This window comes from Aspergillus niger (genome assembly GCF_000002855.4).
Source record: "Aspergillus niger supercontig An11".
Lineage (NCBI taxonomy): Eukaryota > Fungi > Ascomycota > Eurotiomycetes > Eurotiales > Aspergillaceae > Aspergillus > Aspergillus niger.
Window position 1 is genome coordinate 518,398 of NT_166526.1, and position 11,598 is coordinate 529,995.

General features: G+C 49.2%; 3 protein-coding genes across 3 annotated transcripts; 2 read left to right on the forward strand and 1 right to left on the reverse strand.

Annotated features, from left to right (window-relative positions):
• Positions 1 to 541: 541 nt before the first annotated feature.
• An11g02090 (uncharacterized protein) lies at positions 542 to 1,856 on the forward strand (the record flags this gene model as incomplete). The annotated part of the gene is made up of 4 exons (XM_059750102.1): positions 542 to 757; positions 809 to 907; positions 957 to 1,024; positions 1,079 to 1,856. 4 exons carry the CDS (start codon positions 542 to 544, stop codon positions 1,854 to 1,856), a joined length of 1,161 nt encoding a protein of 386 aa, XP_059601533.1.
• Positions 1,857 to 3,213: 1,357 nt separating this feature from the next.
• On the reverse strand, positions 3,214 to 5,097 carry An11g02100 (uncharacterized protein; the record flags this gene model as incomplete). The annotated part of the gene is made up of 4 exons (XM_001394176.1): positions 3,214 to 3,300; positions 3,358 to 4,514; positions 4,571 to 4,912; positions 4,974 to 5,097. The coding sequence occupies 4 exons, from the start codon at positions 5,095 to 5,097 to the stop codon at positions 3,214 to 3,216; spliced, it is 1,710 nt and encodes a 569-aa protein (XP_001394213.1).
• Positions 5,098 to 6,447: 1,350 nt separating this feature from the next.
• On the forward strand, positions 6,448 to 11,577 carry An11g02110 (uncharacterized protein; the record flags this gene model as incomplete). The annotated part of the gene is made up of 13 exons (XM_059750103.1): positions 6,448 to 8,039; positions 8,101 to 8,223; positions 8,273 to 8,371; positions 8,424 to 8,548; positions 8,605 to 8,652; positions 8,702 to 9,371; positions 9,426 to 9,503; positions 9,554 to 10,115; positions 10,166 to 10,417; positions 10,471 to 10,760; positions 10,818 to 11,245; positions 11,304 to 11,380; positions 11,446 to 11,577. The coding sequence occupies 13 exons, from the start codon at positions 6,448 to 6,450 to the stop codon at positions 11,575 to 11,577; spliced, it is 4,476 nt and encodes a 1,491-aa protein (XP_059601534.1).
• Between the last annotated feature and the right edge of the window lie 21 nt (positions 11,578 to 11,598).

Sequence of the window (11,598 nt, forward strand, 5' to 3'; positions counted from 1 at the left end):
GTAATAGTMGGATGACTTAAATAGTAGGTATTACGTGGAGATGGGCAGTTACTTGACCCCCCTTCGCTTGCGGGTCAGACGGTTAGATATTTTAAGAACGACAGATATCATTATCATCGCATGTCAACCAGTTATATCACCCTGATGCGCACTACTGTGTACACCAACTGATGGCGCGGAGACCCGTGGTTTCAGTGGTCGAACTAGCCGCCAGCCCATGAGTTCCCCGGACCCTGGCTTCCGCGCGTCAGGGCTAGCACCAGGTGGATTAACAATTAACAATCGAAGGAATTTGGAAATTCACAACGGAAATACAACCCTCCAGCGACCCAGGCCACTCATAAAGAGTCACCAAAGTGTCCAGGCAAAAGCCAGGCGAGACAGCTGAGACCCGCTCGGCGCCGTTCCACTTCATTAGCCCCAGATCTAATAGACTAGCCACCTAGGCCTAGGCAGAGATTCAGGGGAATTGAAAAAGACTGGGGAGATTGCCTGGTCACCTTTCACAATCCGGTCGACCTTCTGTCTGGCCCAACTAAAAATGTTTCTATTCACATCACAGAAACGGTTCGGCCGGTTGATTCTCTATGCGCTGGGGGTGCTCGGGATCATCCTCATCCTTTGGCAGTTGCCCTATGCCCGGCCCACCGTGCGGATAGGAGCTAGACGCGCCCGGTCACAGTTCGAGGCGATCAGGAACGAAACTTTGGGGGTATTTCCTTCCAATGATGTTGATATTAGCCCCCACCCTAATTATGTATAGGTCCAGAAAATATTCGCGATCAATTTGCCTAGCAGGGTTGACAAGCGCGACAATCTTGTCCTCGGTTCTTCAGTCAGTGGGTTTAACATCGACTGGGTAAACGGTATCACTCCCGACGAGGTTGACCCCAGGACATACCCTTATGTGAGTCCATAAGTTAGATCCGATGGAATGCCTGCCACTGACAATTCAGAACTGGAACTATGACCATAAACCTACCGAGTATGGTGCTCGACGGGCTCATGTGAACGCCATGCAACGGTATGCGACAGTCTGCCCCCCTTTCCGTACATCTGGCTAACGTTGCATTCCCAGAATTGTTCATGAAAGGATAGGAAGTGCCATGATCATGGAGGATGATGTCGACTGGGACGTCAATCTCAAAACCCAGCTACAGAGCTTTGCTCTCGGTGTACGGGCTCTCCAAGGGGCGGATAAGAAGGTGACGGCTTCGCCCTACGGTGATGACTGGGACATCATCTGGCTTGGTCACTGTGGCATGGAATGTCGAACTAATGAGCCGTATTTCGTGAGCTCAAATGATACAACCGTCCTTCCACCACATCACTTTCTGCCCTACTGGCGCGATCCGCCTCCGTTCGGGATACCAGATTACACCCGTCTGACCTGCGCCGTCAACGATGCTGTTTGCTCCATAGTCTATGCAGTGAGCTATCATGGTGCTCAGAAGATCTTGTCTGCTCTTTCTGTGAACCCAACAGGCCTCGCAGACAAAATCGACATTGGCGCCCAGTTCGACGTATCGCTCGGTCGCATGTGCGGTAATGGCTATCTCCGGTGCTTTGCGGTCTACCCATCCTTAACAGGTGGATATCATCCTGCTGGGCCCTCCTCGAAGGAATCTGATATTCATGGCGGGAATGAGGATGTCCATCCTGTCTCCAGTCACGGGGTTATGTACAGTACGATGCTGAACATCAACCGCATACTAAACGGTGAGGATACGGTTGTTTCCAATTGGGATGACGCCCCTGCTCCAGTGATTAACCCGGCGAACGTCTCAGTGGTTGGGGGAACGATGCATATGCTGCAAGAGAACGACATGTATACTCTTTCGGTTGTCAACCCATAACCGAAAGTTAGGCATAGGCCTTCGGCTTCGAAAATCTTGCTCAATGATGTATATAGACTTGCTTTTCTTTCAAAGATACCTACATTAATATGATTGGCCTTTTGGTTTCGTCTATATCTCGGGATTAAGAATCTCCATTCTTTCGTCGGATATAACTAAGATGAATCTAATTAAACAGGAAACTACCACCCAGTGTCTCATTGAGTAGCTATTGCCTAACGAAAGATATCATAACATCATGTCACTCGTATGGTCTGAATCTCTAATTCAAAAAAGAAGTAACCATATCCTTCCAAGTGAACCCAACCACCCTCGATCTAATATCAACAATCATCATCATGACATCCAGCAACAGTATCCAAACCGTCCTATCCGTCCGCTGCATCCTAGAACGCATCCTCCATGACTTGGACATGCGCACGCTCCTTACCTCCGCGCCCCGCGTCAACCGTTTTTGGAATTTTCTGATTCGTGACTCACGCCCCATCCAAGAAGCATTATTCTTCCAACCATTTAAGAGCCGCAGCCATGAATCCACCATAAGACTTCTCAACCCCTTACTAGCAGAAGCCTTCCCGGGTATCTTCGAACGGAATAGTATCGTCTTTCCCGAGCACACAGAATCCAAACTCACCTTCGATACTCTCGACATGGTCAAAGACCCCAATAGGACGGAAGTATACATGCGAGAAGACGCAAGTTGGCGCTATATGCTGGTCCAGCAGCCTCCCGCGCGTAAATTTGGGATTGTTAACCATTGTGGAGATGATACGGGGTTTTGTGAGAGGTGTGAGATACAGGTGCGTCTACTGAATTTACTTCAATGTGGTGAGGGTTTCTGGCTAATATTTATAGGGTCGGAAAGTAAGCGAGACTGGACCAGAATTTCCAGACGACGGCCTCCGCATGGAAATGCTCTTCGAGATCCTCGTGTTTCATAGTGACTTCTATGGCGTGATGGATTTTGCTACCGTTTACTGGTGGGGAGATCGGGCAGGCTCTTGGGTACGGGAATGTATGGAGGGTATGGGTATATGTAACGCCTCGGCAGCACCGGATCTGATTTTGTATGCTCCGCTGTTTATACCTGGTCCTCGTCATTTGATTCGGAATATTGAGGGTAAGGGTCAGACTCCGGCTTTGGATTATCTTCGTTCTTTCTATTGGGATAATGGGATACAGCCTAACTTGAATGTAAGGAATGGGTGGGAAACCATTGTCAAAAGACGGAGTAGATGGGTTGTTTGATGGATGTATCTGGTATGGATACTGTGTAGATAAGCTCAGGTAATAGCATTCGTACCAGTTGTATAATACCGCAGGTGGCAAAATCACGTACTGGGAGCATATGTCCATACTACTCCTTGATATATGTCCGGAACAAATTTGCCAGTTCAAAGAAACTAGCCTTGTAGAAGCGCTCTTGCGTGGTCAAATTGACATACTACAAAACAACAGAGTTAGTAATACCCATTTTCCTACAGAAGGAAAGTAAACTCACCTGCAATCCAAACTTAACAGTAAACCCCGCAGTCCACTCAATATTATCAGCAATGCTCCAAGCCGAACATCCCACAAGTTTAACCCCCTCGGCGACAGCCATCAACATTGCCTGCACATAGTCGTGGTAATAGAGCGTCCTCAAAGGATCCGTCAATATATCCTCGCGCAGAGTCTTATACGCCTCAAACGGCTCCGAAAATCCGAACTCAGTGATGGCTATGCCATTCTCGGGCTTCCACGTATCCTGGATATAGTGCAGGAACTGAGGCAGCCACTCAGTAGCCTTATGAAGCCAGCGGGTATTAGGATCGGACGCCGGGCCAACAAGCCAACCGCCTTCGGATTCTGGCAACGTATAGGAGGAATTATAGCATTCCGGGTATAGGCTGTTACTGGGGTCAGACAGACACCCCTCGATCCCTGCATCAGGTGCCATGTAGTATGCCGCTGTGTAGGCGTCGTGCGCGAAGTAATCACTTGCTCCCTTGATCATGTCCCGCTCTTCGGTCGTGAACTCGGGTAAGAAGCTCGAGGTGAAGTTCTTCAGCCGGGATGGATAGTCGCCTAGGAACAGGGGGTCCGCGAACCATCCTTCGTTGAATGCCCAGGCGCGCTCGACGGCTTCTGCGTCTTCTGGGGAAGCAGTTCGAGGGAGCTTGTAGCCGCCGTTATTCTTGATGCTGATGGGTGCTGTGATGTTCATTGAACGTGCAAGTTGGTATGTTTTTCCCGCGGCGATAAGCATGTAGTGTCCGCACCAGTAGGGTTGCTGGACGTCGGGGATGGACGTGGTGCGCGGGAAATATCCATCTGGTACTGGGTATTCGCCGCAGAAGGAGTGCGGTTCGTTGAATGTGTACCATTGCCAGACTTTGTCGCCCCATCGCTCTAAGAGGACCTTGGCATAGGCGACGAAGTCGTCGACGATCTTTTCGCTTGTCCAGCCTCCGTAGGAGAGCTGGAGGTATAAGGGCAGGTCCCAATGGTACAGTGTCACTTGGGGTTTGACGCCGTATTCTAGGCAGGTGTTGATTACGTCGTCATAGTACTGCAGACCTGCTTCGTTGATGGGGCCGTTGCCGAAGGGGAAGATTCTGGACCAGGAGACAGAGAAGGAGTATGCTGGTACGCCCATCGCGGCGATGCGTTGGATGTCTACGGTATTGACATATTAGAGAGATAAAGCTTTTCGGGCTTGATAGGAGGAGTACCTTGCTTGTACATGTAATACTGGTTAATCGCGACATCTCCTGTCTGGTTGTCGGCTACGCTCATGGCTCGGTGGGTAAATGCATCCCATAAGCTAGGGCCCCGGCCATCTGCTTTGACGGCCCCTTCGACTTGATATGAGGCGCTTGATACGCCCCACCAGAACCCTTTGGGGAATGACCAGCTTTCGTTTCTTCGTAGTCCTGGGATCTGGGCTCCTGGTAAGTAGGAGGGGTAGTAGAGTGGGGGAGGGGGGATCAGTTCGGCAGATGGAATTGGAGTAGGTTCAACGGTGGTGTTGATCGAGGCAGTCTCAACGGGGCCAATATATAGGTTCCATAAATCTGGAGTATTTGTTAGGTGTACTTGTATTCAATAGGAAGATGTGCAGTGGATAGTTTCCACCTTCTACAGTGATGTTCAGAGTGGTCACCAGAGGGGATGCAGCTGTAGAACTGGCAGTGCTGGAAACTGCAGCTGCATTACTACTAGCAAGCAGCAGCCCTAGGCAGAGGACGTGAGGATGCATTATGAGATTCATTAGAGGTCCGAAGGAATAAACCTCTTGATCTAACCCTCAGGAATCAGATCCGCATTTGCGAAGAGCTGCTTTTTAAACCTCTGTGCTGTTCGACCTCTGAACTTGGCTCATTTAGCCGGAATATGTACAGCGAAGACTAGCGGGGCAAACATTCAGTCCGTTTCCGAGATCTTCGCACAGGAATATATATGGAAGATCTGCGTCGGCGGGGAAACTGGATAAATATCCATTCTAGCCAAGTATTTGAGGGGGGAAAAGTCATCCCTTCTCATTGATCCGGTTAATCGTCGGACGTCATTCAGATCTGCTGCACTTCCCTTGGTATAATGTGCGGGGGTGGCCATGCTGCCGTTTATTCTGCCACCAAGAAGAGGGCATTGTTAGTGCTTGTTGCTAACCTCCGGATTCCAATAATTTTAAGGGGAAGGGTGAAGAGAAGGAGGTGGGAAGTTAGTGGAGAAGAGGCGGAAAAGAGAAGAGCGAAGAGAGAAGAGAGTAGAGAGTGAGGCGGAAAAGCAGAGGGGCAGCTCTACTCTCTCCTCCTCTTGACGCAGCCAAGCCATCTTTCTTCCTCTTTCACCCCCTTCATTCCATTACCCACACCTGCACCCCAGCAATGCTGTCAAATGTGGGACCGGGCAAATAAACTGCAACGCTGGGATTTGCCCCATTGATCAAAGATCATCCAGCCTGGGCTTATCTATAGAACAATCCAGCCTCCTCTTCAAGTGGCTGATAGCTTCATACCTGGGCTGATTTGGTTTCAAGCAAAATGTGGGAAAGTACGCGCTCTAATTCCCCCACTCTGTCTTGCTCCTTGCTTCAATTCTATGACCGTTACAATGCCTTCAGTCACTCAAGACAATGGAGGACTAATAGAAATCGCATCCGATCACCGATCTGGTCCAGATCCGCAGATGATGACCTCACCATGATCCACGGAATCAACCGACGACATCAAGCTTAAGCCATGGTTCACTCAGGGTCTTTCCCCCCACCTTCCTTCATGACTCGAACTGGTCTCATCACTTGATGCATGCTTATTCGATCCCTCGATCGGCATTTCGGTCCTCATGTTGTCCGACCCATACTTCACTCTGCTTGTGGAAAGCTAGAGCTCGGTGGTGAAGTTGCATCGGTCTTGACGAAGCTCCGACAATGCCGGTACTTAACACGGAATGCAGAGTGTAGAGATAAAGACACAGGGAGATTCCTTGCATTCGCTCATCCCTCGGTCGAGTTTCTTCTCGAGTTTCGATTCGACATCGGGTATTGTCTCCGCCGTTACTTTCACTGCAATGCTATAGTCCCGGTAGCTATCATCGCATCACTATCAACATGGACTCGGGACGCTCACCTCCCCACGAGCAAAGCTCTGTTCTCGAAGAAGAGAAAAAAACGTCACTGGATTCTTCTTCCGGTTCAAGCTCAAGTGCATCGCCTAGCTCGGGGCTCTCTAGAAAGCAATCGGCTATTCCTGTTGAGCATCAAGTCTCGAATGAAAATTTGATCCGACAAGAGTCCTCACTTCAGAGGCAGCTCACGCAACAGGATATTGCTCGCGCCCTTTCTCAACGACGTAGCACTGGGGCTGCGGGGGCCGACGATACGGATCAGATAGCGAGGCTGGTCTCGCGAATGTTTGGCCAGGAAAGAAAGGCCAACTCAGAAGAGGAAAAGACAAGACATCTTGGTGTAGTATGGAAAGACCTGACTGTCAAAGGTGTTGGTCTAGGAGCGGCCCTCCAGCCCACAAACACTGACATCCTCTTGGGTTTACCGAGGTTGATCAAAGGCCTACTCACCGGCGGAAGGAAGAGCGCACCACTGAGAACTATTCTAGATGACTTCAACGGATGTGTACGGCCTGGGGAAATGCTTCTGGTTCTTGGTCGCCCGGGGTCCGGTTGCTCTACGTTTCTGAAAGTCATTGGGAATCAACGATCGGGCTACAAAAGCGTGGAAGGTGATGTTCGCTACGGAGGTGCAGATGCCGAAACCATGGCAAAGAATTACCGTTCGGAGGTTCTCTACAACCCCGAAGACGACCTCCACTATCCTACGCTCACCGTACGCGACACCTTGATGTTTGCCCTCAAGTCAAGAACCCCGGACAAATCTTCACGACTGCCTGGTGAAAGTAGAAAGCATTACCAGGAGACATTCCTTTCTACCATCGCCAAGTTGTTCTGGATAGAGCATGCACTGGGGACCAAGGTCGGCAATGAACTTATTCGCGGAGTTTCTGGAGGAGAGAAGAAGCGTGTGTCTATTGGCGAAGCCCTAATCACAAAAGCTAGCACGCAATGCTGGGACAATTCCACCAAAGGCCTCGATGCTAGCACGGCTCTGGAGTACGTGGAAAGCTTGAGAAGCTCAACAGACATGGCACATGCCTCTACACTTGTGGCTCTCTACCAAGCCTCGGAAAATCTTTACAATCTCTTCGACAAAGTCATGTTGATTGAGGAAGGCAAATGTGCCTACTACGGGCGCACCGAGAATGCAAAGGCATACTTCGAGCGTTTGGGGTTTGTGTGCCCTCCTCGGTGGACCACACCGGATTTCTTGACATCTGTCAGTGACCCATATGCGCGACGTATCAAGGAAGGCTGGGAGGATCGAGTTCCGCGTTCCGGAGAAGACTTTCAGAGAGCGTATCAAAAGAGCGAGATATGCAAGGAAGCCAAGGCAGATATTGAAGATTTTGAAAAAGAGATCGAGTCGGAGCAGCGGGCGTGTGAGCAGGCCAGAGAAAGGAAAAGAAAACAAAACTATACGGTGTCTTTCTATAAGCAGGTTATTATACTGACTCAACGGCAATTCCTCGTCATGTATGGAGATAAGCAGACACTCATCGGGAAATGGGTGATGCTCACGTTCCAGGCACTCATCATCGGCAGTCTCTTCTATGATCTGCCCCCGACTAGGTCAGTCTCGCTTTTCCTTTACCGATCTCACTTGCCAAGTAATTACTGACAATTTTTATAGCGCTGGTGTCTTCACTAGAGGCGGTGTCATGTTTTATGTACTTCTATTCAATTCCCTGCTGGCTATGGCAGAGCTTACGGCTCTTTATGGAAGCCGACCCGTCATATTAAAACATAAGAGTTTGTGAGTGGGACAATGTAGCGATATTTCAGCAGTAGGCTAACTCGATCAGCTCCTTCTATCGTCCAGCGGCATATGCCTTAGCTCAAGTGGTCGTTGATGTCCCCATTGTCTTCGTTCAGGTCACCATTTTCGAGCTAATTGTATACTTGTATGCAACTCTACCGCGTTTGCTGTTGATTGAGGCTTACCATTCTTTTCAGCATGTCAAATCTTTCGCGGACCGCGTCTCAGTTTTTCATTAACTTCTTATTCGTTTTCATTCTGACCATGACCATGTACTCATTCTTCCGGACTATCGGAGCTCTGAGTGCTTCTCTCGACGTTGGTATGTAAAACAAAGACAAAGAGCTATTCCCTACGTGAGCTAACTGAAAACTGTAGCCACCCGCGTAACTGGAGTTTCTGTCCAGGCGCTGATAGTATATACCGGTAAGGGATATCAGCCACTTACTGAAAACTACTTACTGAAATTACCCAGGATACCTCATTCCCCCATGGAAAATGCACCCTTGGCTCAAATGGTTAATTTGGATCAATCCATTGCAGTACGCTTTTGAGGCGATTATGTCAAATGAGTTCTACGATTTGGATTTGCAGTGTGTCTCCCCATCCATATTTCCGGATGGACCCAGTGCACAGCCCGGCAACCAAGTTTGTGCGATTCAAGGAAGTACGCCAAATCAGCTTGTTGTCCAGGGATCAAACTACATAGAGGCTGCTTTCACGTACAGTCGATCACACTTATGGCGAAACTTTGGTATTGTCATAGCTTGGTTCGTCCTTTTCGTATGCTTGACAATGGTCGGAATGGAGCTCCAGAAACCCAACAAAGGAGGCAGCACGGTTACAATCTTTAAGAAAGGCGAGGCGCCGGAGGCTGTGCAGGAGGCTGTCAAAAACAAGGAACTTCCGGGGGATGTAGAAACGGGAAGTGATGGGGCAGGAGCCACCAGCGGGTTTCAAGAGAAAGGTACAGACGATTCCAGTGATGAGGTGCATGGAATCGCGCAAAGCACATCGATATTTACCTGGCAAGGTGTAAACTACACGATCCCCTACAAAGACGGCCAGAGAAAGCTACTACAAGATGTTCAGGGATATGTCAAGCCGGGTCGCCTCACTGCGTTAATGGGTGCTTCTGGGGCTGGGTAAGTGACTTCTGTTCCCTAAGATCTGTAAGTGATTTACTAAAAGTTTCTCAGCAAGACGACGCTTCTCAATACTCTTGCCCAGCGGATAAATTTTGGCGTTGTCACAGGTACATTTCTTGTTGACGGAAAGTGAGTACCGGCCTGAAGACCACCTTTACAGCAAATGCTTACGCTCGCAGGCCTCTTCCCAAAAGCTTCCAAAGAGCAACTGGCTTTGCTGAGCAAATGGATATTCACGAGCCTACAGCGACTGTCCGGGAATCGCTCCAGTTCTCGGCCCTCCTTCGTCAGCCAAAGGAGGTACCTATCAAGGAGAAGTACGAATATTGCGAGAAGATAATTGATCTCCTTGAAATGCGGCCAATTGCAGGTGCTATAGTCGGCGAGGGGGGCGCTGGACTGAACGCTGAGCAACGCAAAAGACTTACTATCGCAGTTGAGCTAGCAAGTAAGCCTCAATTACTACTATTCTTAGACGAGCCAACGTCTGGATTGGACTCCTTGGCTGCTTACAACATCGTGCGTTTTCTTCGACGCCTTGCCGATGCCGGACAGGCCATTCTGTGCACGATCCACCAGCCCTCTGCCGTCCTTTTTGAGCAGTTTGATGAACTGCTATTGTTGCAAAGTGGAGGAAGAGTCGTCTACAATAATGAGCTCGGCACGGATTCCAAGAAACTGATCGAGTACTTTGAGCAGAATGGGGCCAGAAAATGCTCCCCTCATGAGAACCCCGCCGAGGTAGCCTCGTACTCACATGTGCCATCATATACAATGCTAACTTGTGGCAGTATATGCTCGATGTTATCGGCGCCGGTAACCCGGATTACAAAGGGCAGGACTGGGGTGATGTCTGGGCCAGATCTACTCAGCACAAGCAGGTTTCGCAAGAGATCGAGAATATCATCCAGGAGCGACGCAACAGGGAAGTTGAAGGAGAAAAAGATGACAATCGGGAATATGCAATGCCCATCTGGGTGCAGATATTGACTGTCTCCAAGCGCAGCTTCGTAGCATACTGGCGAACCCCTCAATACGCCTTGGTGTGTCCCCAAAACTTTACTGCGTCTCTATCAAACTTCTAACCAGTCTGCAGGGCAAATTCTTGCTTCATATCTTCACCGGACTCTTCAACACTTTCACTTTCTGGCACCTCGGAAACAGCTACATTGACATGCAGTCTCGAATGTTCTCCATCTTCATGACGCTCACAATAGCGCCGCCTCTAATCCAGCAACTACAGCCACGATTCCTCCATTTCCGCAATCTATACGAATCACGAGAAGCTGGCTCAAAGATTTACTCATGGACTGCATTTGTAACGAGCGCAATATTGCCGGAACTACCTTACTCAGTCGTCGCAGGGTCGATATATTTCAACTGCTGGTGAGTTTATTTACCTTTCCCTACCTTCGAAAGACGAATCAACCTAATCCGCTCCAGGTATTGGGGGGTCTGGTTCCCACGGAACTCATTTACGTCCGGTTTTATCTGGATGTTCCTGATGCTCTTTGAACTGTTTTATGTCGGCCTCGGTCAATTCATCGCAGCCTTCTCACCAAACCCGCTTTTTGCCTCTCTCCTCGTGCCTACTTTCTTCACATTCGTCCTATCTTTCTGCGGTGTCGTTGTACCATACTCTAGCCTGAATGTTTTCTGGAGATCATGGATGTACTGGCTCACACCATTCCATTATCTTCTAGAAGGCTTCTTGGCCGTCGTTGTGCATGGTGTTCCCGTCCGCTGTGTTCCCAGAGAAGCATCGGAATTCAGCCCACCCTCTGGAATGACGTGCCAGGAGTATGCCGGATCCTACGCAAGCCAGATAGGCGGATACGTCCAAGACGCTGGCAACGGTCTCTGTGCCTTTTGTCAGTACTCAGTTGGTGATGTCTTTGTATGTTTATACCTATCCTACCCTTATGATAGGGAGACCGCAGACACTAATGCCTTACTCCCAGGCCCGGAATTACAACGTTTACTACTCGCACAAATGGCGTAATTATGTATGTTTCTATCCCCAGCGCTTTCTTCGAGGGTAATATGTTCTAACCTGATTGATTTTCAATAGGGCATATTCTGGGCCTTCGTGATTTTCAATTTCATGGCCGTCTTCTTCTTTTCGTGGCTTTATCTTCATGGCGTAAGAAACATGAAGAAAAGTATTAGTGCACGGAAATCGAAGAAGGCCGTGAAACAGTGATGGGGGGTGATATGATATCAT